The sequence below is a fragment of the Triticum aestivum genome, chromosome 5B (assembly GCF_018294505.1).
Source record: "Triticum aestivum cultivar Chinese Spring chromosome 5B, IWGSC CS RefSeq v2.1, whole genome shotgun sequence".
In the NCBI taxonomy this organism is placed as follows: domain Eukaryota; kingdom Viridiplantae; phylum Streptophyta; class Magnoliopsida; order Poales; family Poaceae; genus Triticum; species Triticum aestivum.
This window is the reverse complement of record NC_057807.1, coordinates 675,158,276-675,165,142: the sequence shown is the minus strand read 5'-3', so window position 1 is coordinate 675,165,142 and position 6,867 is coordinate 675,158,276. Positions and strand designations below refer to the sequence as shown.

Below are 6,867 nucleotides of genomic sequence, written 5' to 3'. Positions count from 1 at the left end.
AGTGGTGCACACGACGGCCACCCGAGCAAGTGAGACAAATACAAGCGCACACGGACACGGCAAACACACGACACGACACGACACGGCCCAGGCCGGACCACGACCAAAACGGGCGCTCCCGGACGCATCTGCACCGCCCTGCACTACACTCACAAGCGACAGCACAGCTACTTTTCCTGCTGCCATGGCAACCACGGCAGCCACGACCATGCAAAAACACACACCGGAACAAATTTAACCAGGCGACACATTATTTTCCTTTCCACTAGACAAAAATAACAGACCAACCATCATCCTCCATGACTCTACATACATCAATCAAACACACCGACGCACAAACAACAATGAATCAATCAACAGCAATGGGAAGGAACAGCACCGCCGGAGCCGGAGCTCATGAGGAGGTCGGCGACGGCCTCGTCGACCAGGGCCTCCAGCAGCGCCGCCGCCACATCCCTGCCGGCCTCGAACGACTCCGCCTTGAACTCCACCCACGCCCCGCCGCGCGGCCCGCCCATCTCCCTGTACACAAGCTCGTCCACCATCGACTCCTCCGCCACCCGCAGCCCGCCGCCGCTCATCTCCCGGTGCAGCTCCTCCGCCGACAGCTTCGCCAGCACCGCCGCGCCCGTGAACCACGACCCGTACCCCGCGTCCAGGTAGTAGGCGCACTTGCTGCTCAGCGCCTCGTTCGCGCAGTCGAACAGCAGCCGCCGGGACATCCTCGAGGCCTTGCCGCCGTCTTCCTCACCGCCTGGCGCTGCTGCTGCTGCAAGCCTGGAGCTCCTGTTTGTGTTTAGTTCTTCCAGCAGACGAGGGTCCAGGATGGCTGAGCTGCCCGACCGCTCAAAAACGGATGAAGACTGTCCGCTGAGAGAACTGGCGTTCAGTAGCTCTCTCAGGAAGTCTATCTCCGGATCACGGTCCACGCGACAAGAGCTGCTGCTTTCTGATGGGTGTGTTGTTTCGGCTGTAGTCGCCGTGACTGACGACGCTGTGTCAGAATATTCGGATGAAGCGTCCACTTCTTGGGATCCACCGTCCTGTGCAGAACCAGATGTTGCTGCTCCTTCTGTACAACTAAACAACCTTGATTCTGCAAAAAGATGCAAGTGTTATAGAAAATGTTTTTGTGGAAGGCATGTGGCTAGTGCGAAATAGCAACAACCAAACAACTGCTCTGTAAAGCTCACCGTTTGCATTTGTCCAGCTCTCTGCAGAGCAGCAGGTTTCCGTTTCTGTTGAAACGGAGACTTCCCATGTAGAACGGGGGCTAAAGTGAAGATGCTCCAACTCCACTTGATCGACGAAATCATTATCAAACTTCACAGATTGAGACGACTGGCCATAAAGAGAAATCTGTTAGCACATGAACCATTTCTTAACCTGTCATGAATGTATATAGAGAAAAATGCAGGCTTTAGCACAAACTCGGAAGGTTCAAGTGTTCAAACTATTGATGTGCTATACAAAGCTGAATTTCATCCCTATCTCTATGGCACCAATTCAGTGCTCCTAACTATGCTTATAATTGATCACGTACGAAGAAACCCACTGTAAGTATAGTGCTCTTACTTTGAATAGACAACAAAGATATACTCCAAGTCGTCTCAGACTTGAAATAGGAGTATTTCAAGACAAACTAATCACATGTGTGGACTCTAGTATGCACATAGCTACATGGAGAAAATAGTACACCACGCCTAACTATTTAATGGGATGATTAATTTTCCTATGTTCAACTCAAGATATGAGCATCATCAAACCTTCTGGCATTAACCAAATGATGTTGCTCACAAGAAAATAGTGTGCATATAACAATGAGTCAACAAGAAACAGGTACAATAGGAAAATAAGTGTCCCGGGTGACATACCTGACCACTTTTCGATTCAAGATCGTTCTGGTGGAATTTGTTTTTTCCGTCCTTGAAAGGCTGAGACGACTCCCTATCATACTCAGTAGATGCAATGCTAGATGTATCTTCCGAACCTGGTGAAGGGGCGTATACTCGAACCCCATTGGCTGGCTTAGAATAGGGTGACTTTACCCGAGAGGTCAATTCTCTCAATTTCTGCTCCAGAAGAATTCCCAAATAATCACCATCTATGTCATCAGGTTTAGTATTCGATGTACTGCTTGAAGTTGGTGCTGAGTTCATGCTCTCTATTGACCGTGTTTGGATTCAAGATCGTTCTGGTGGAATTTGTTTTTTCCGTTCTTGAAAGGCTGAGACGACTCCCTATCATACTCAGTAGATGCAATGCTAGATGTATCTTCCGAACCTGGTGAAGGGGCGTATACTCGAACCCCATTGGCTGGCTTAGAATAGGGTGACTTTACCCGAGAGGTCAATTCTCTCAATTTCTGCTCCAGAAGAATTCCCAAATAATCACCATCTATGTCATCAGGTTTAGTATTCGATGTACTGCTTGAAGTTGGTGCTGAGTTCATGCTCTCTATTGACCGTGTTTCCACTGAATGATTGCGAAATCTAGAACCAGGTAATGATTTGTGAACTGGTGAGGTAAATGTGAATGAAACAATCTCAGTGCTGACTTTGTTTTTGTTTGTGGAGGAAGATGACTGTTCATCTGTCCCAATATTGTTCTGAACACGCCTTTGAATTCTCTCGGCGAGAATTTTATCAATTGACTGGTTTTTCTTTGGGTTCATCCTCCCATCTGGCAATCTTCTCGGTTTGGGGATTGTTTTGGCTGTAGAATTTAATCTTCTGTTTGCATAGTTGGTTGGCTGCACTTCTCCCTTTGTGTTGACTTTCGTACTGCTTTCAGCACGGGTGCTGGTGATCCCGGCCTTCCTGGGGGAGGCATTTGTTGAATGTGTGTTGCTTCCCTGTTGACTGAGTCTTGCTGACTTTGGATTCACCTTGTGCTTAACACCCATAGCATTGCGCTTTCTGTTATTTTGCTCAAGCGAATTGGAAGAGCTTGCAACAGTTTGGTTATTACTCTTTTGTTGGTTGCCCCGATTTCTCTCGGCCATGTTATGTTCTGGATCCATATGAGTTGCAGGCTTCCTGCTGTTTTTGCTTCTACCTCCACTTCCTTGGGTACTTGCAGCTCTCGGATCTAGTGAAAATCTACTGGCGGCCTTGACCCTTGGAGCAACTGGAGCATTTCCATTTGACTCTGAGAACCTGGAAGAAGAGGTTGTCTCTGAAGTCACCAAACTTCCATCAAAAGGTTTTGCTCTCGGTGCCTTAGCAGATGCTGAGGTGTCACGCTTCTTCGCCGCTTGGGACATTTGCTGGACCCTAACAATCTCTGATGTGTTGAAGGCACGCACGACATTTGAGTACCCAACATCCCGAGCTCTGTATGAGCTATTACTCTCAACTCCAGGCCCAATAATCCTAGACGCCGCCTCCATTATATCAGCAGCATTTCTGCCTGACGTATGATTAGGATTCTTTACCGGGGAGAACAACTTGTGCTGCGCACCTGAAAGTGACCTTTTGGCAAATCTCTGAGGCAGCGCTTCCATTCCAAACCGGTCAATAGGGCTACTCGGCATCTTATGAGGACTAGGACTGCCAATGTAGCTTCTGCCAATGAACTCATCATGGACATTGTTTGTGAAGGTTTGCTGCGCGGTAGAAGGAATCGGGTAGGATCCAGATGAGCTGGTCGCAGGCATGGAATCCAAACCCATCAGCCTCGCCACAACAGTGGGTCCTTTCATCGCACGAGCGTCCTCATCAATTACCGAGGATGACGAGCTATGCTCGCTACTTTCCCTCATACTCGACACATCTTCGAGGATCTGCCAATGTGCAAAGTTTCACCCATTAAAACGACAGCAAGCAACAAGCAGGAACTACAAACAGAAAGATCAAACGCCCGAAAACGAACCGAGTTTGAAGGCGTGCTCGGCCTGCTGCCAACGGCTTCCTTGCCATCTGCCGTGCTCCCTGCAAAGAGAAATTGATGTGTAAGGTCAGGCCCTGCCTCCCAGAACACTTTTGCCTTACACTCTGACTCATAGAACGCATTTGCTTACCTGGCGTCGGAGAAGCGCCCCCGCCTCCGGCGAACAGCCGCTTCTTGGACTTCTTGCTCTTGCCCCAATCAAAGAGGCTGAGGATGCCATGCCCCTTGGGCGCAGCTCTCTCCACATCCATCCCTTCCCCGCCACCTAAAACCTGCAAGCGGAGACGGCACGCATAAGCACAAGAAACGGAAGAAAAGGAGACACATTCAACCTAACATAAACGCTTCCGAAGCAAGCTGATCAAGAAAGGGCCGGCGACGAACGAATCCGCCCAAACCCGATCTCCATCTCGAATTCGACCCGGAGAGACCCAAAGACCCAAACACCATAGCAGAACGCCCTGCGCCCCTCGGAAGATTTATCAAGCAATGCAGGAAGGAAGCCCTCACCTGAGAAGGGGACGCCGGGAGAGGCCCCGGGGGGGCAGCGGCCGGGGGGAGGACGCCGCCAAGATCCGCCCTTTCCGCCGGGGGTCAGCGGCGCCGGATTCGCGGGGCCAGCGCCCTGGCCCGGGCCAGATCGCCGCGGAGGAGGAGCCCGGATCGAGCCGCGCTGGAGCGGGCGGTGGAGAGGGGAGGGGGCGAGCTCCGGGAGCGGAGTGGAGCAGAGGAGCAGCGAGCGTTCAAACGAGCTCGAGCCAACGGCGCCGTGGAGGAGGCGTCCTACATGTGTTAGGGTTGGGGCGGCTGGGGAATGGAGCCCTGGGCCCTGGGGTAAAGCGCTCTACAGCCCTAGGCCTGGCCCAAATGCTGCTTATTACTAGAAAACTTATATGCCTAATCCCCCCTCCAACGGTCTGATTGGTAATTTTTGAACCCTATGGTGTATGTAGACTACAAAAAATGATAAAAAGAACAACGTCGCATATAAACTCCTATAAAAATGTTGAAAAAACTGGTAAATATTTTTTTCGAGAGTACGCCAATGGCGTACCTTAACTTTATAGAAAAGAGCAAAGGTCAATATGCAAGAAGCCTGTGGATGGGAGCGAACTTCCATCGAAGGCGCACACCCTAAAGGTAAAAAAAATTGAATCGGTAATGAAATGTAAGACGATGGTTTGTTTTTGGATGGTCGTTTCGTCTCACTGTCTTGACGTAGCATTGGTGTGGTGTTCGCTCCACAAATAAATCAGAATACAGTGTGTTTGTATTTTTTTTTTCTCGTGCTACCTAACATAATGAATGAAAATTAAAAAAAAGAATGAGACAATTGTTTGTGAATTTGGCGTGATCGCAATGGCCACTCAACAAAATCACCACGCAAAGTAGCGTTCTTATAGGGAGGCCACCATTCAAAAACCAGTTATGAGGCTGCTTGCATTGGTTTCCATAGTGAAGGGGTAGCCTGTTTCGAATCAAAGTTAAAAGTGACGACAACGGGGATGAGGATGTAGGGGGTGGTGACAGAGGAGACGGGTATTAGATGGAAGAGTCTTTCTCCCCCATCATCATACACTCATATTCTATGTTTGTCACTCTTTTGCAACATGCACATTCATCGATCTTTATGTCTCTTTTCTGACGGAAAACTCAAAGAAATATCTTGAGGACTTTGGAAATTGTTTTGGTAAAGAGTTTTTTTAGCGTTTCTGCTAAACGAATGACAAACATGCGACAGTCCACCGAGTCCATATTGGTCTATGGATGATGCTTTTGCAAAGAGCAAATAAATGAGTGGACGGTGCGGATGTGCCTAGCTCAGTGTCACCCCATTGTATATATTAGATGATACTCTGCACGTTGTTGCGGGAATCAATTGCAATATATTTCAATGAGTTTTGATTGTGCGGAATAGAATTATTTACATTGATAACATGTGAACCAAAATTATACTTGTCATATTTGATTATGTATAGTTGTAAAATGCTTATTGAACATATAAGTAGAATAATAGAATGAAACGTATTTTCCCATTCATGGTTGCATGTGGTGGTGAGTCTTTTTTCATGCATGGTTGCATGTTGAGGTGGGTATTACCCCATCCATAATTGTATGGTGTTGTGTCATGCTTACACGCTGAGATAAATAAGTTAGTGGAAATCACTCTCTTAAGTATATAGGATTCTTTGTACGATCTTCATTTAGATTTAACACCCTCTTAGTTTGGGCCAAAGAACAAATACTACTACCTCCTTCTATTCCCCGTCGTATTTTAGGTCAAATTATGACCACATACTTGAATAGCAAAATGTTAATGCATATCACAAAAAAATTATATTATTGAATTCGCATTTGAATGTAGTTTCTAATGATATTATTTTTGTTACATATATTTTCTATTTTATTATAGTTAAATCTACGGTCAAAATAGGACCCAAAATACGCGGTTACCAGTAAACTAGGACAAAGGTAGTAGTAAAGTGGTACTCCCTCCGCTCATACAAATGTAAGATGTTTTCAATATTTTAATACAAACTACATAGAAATCAAAATGAGTGAACAAAGACATGAAAATGTATCTATAGACATTTGATTTAGAAAAAGTTAAAACATTTTATATTTGTGAATGGAGGGAGTATGTTTTTTTGCACTGCTGCTGCTACTTTCCGCAAACGAATTAATTAACTGCATGTAGCATCTAAAATCCAGCTTCCTCGACCTTGGCCCAGCTTTACATAGGTTTGAGGATCGAGATGGGCTGAGCAGCCAGCGCCAGGCACTGAAGAGAAAGATGATACTGCTGCTGGTATGGGCGGTGAACGTAGAGTAGAGACCACGCGATGCCATTGCCGTTCTGGGGTCTGCACAGCGTCGTGTGGTCGATCTCCTTCACGTGTTGGTGGCAACCAACGCCACTCTCTAGCTCCTGACTTCTGACACCACATCGATCGGATCAGCACAGATTCTCTACTC

At 47.3% G+C, this 6,867-nt stretch overlaps 1 protein-coding gene across 1 annotated transcript; it reads right to left on the bottom strand.

The window, feature by feature from the left end:
• Positions 1 to 233: 233 nt before the first annotated feature.
• LOC123114115 (uncharacterized) lies at positions 234 to 4,715 on the bottom strand. The gene is made up of 7 exons (XM_044535483.1): positions 4,402 to 4,715; positions 4,022 to 4,163; positions 3,874 to 3,932; positions 2,395 to 3,784; positions 1,875 to 2,101; positions 1,194 to 1,341; positions 234 to 1,096 (listed from the first exon to the last, which is right to left on the bottom strand). The coding sequence occupies exons 2-7, from the start codon at positions 4,140 to 4,142 to the stop codon at positions 354 to 356; spliced, it is 2,688 nt and encodes an 895-aa protein (XP_044391418.1). The 5' UTR covers positions 4,143 to 4,163; positions 4,402 to 4,715; the 3' UTR covers positions 234 to 353.
• Positions 4,716 to 6,867: the final 2,152 nt, after the last annotated feature.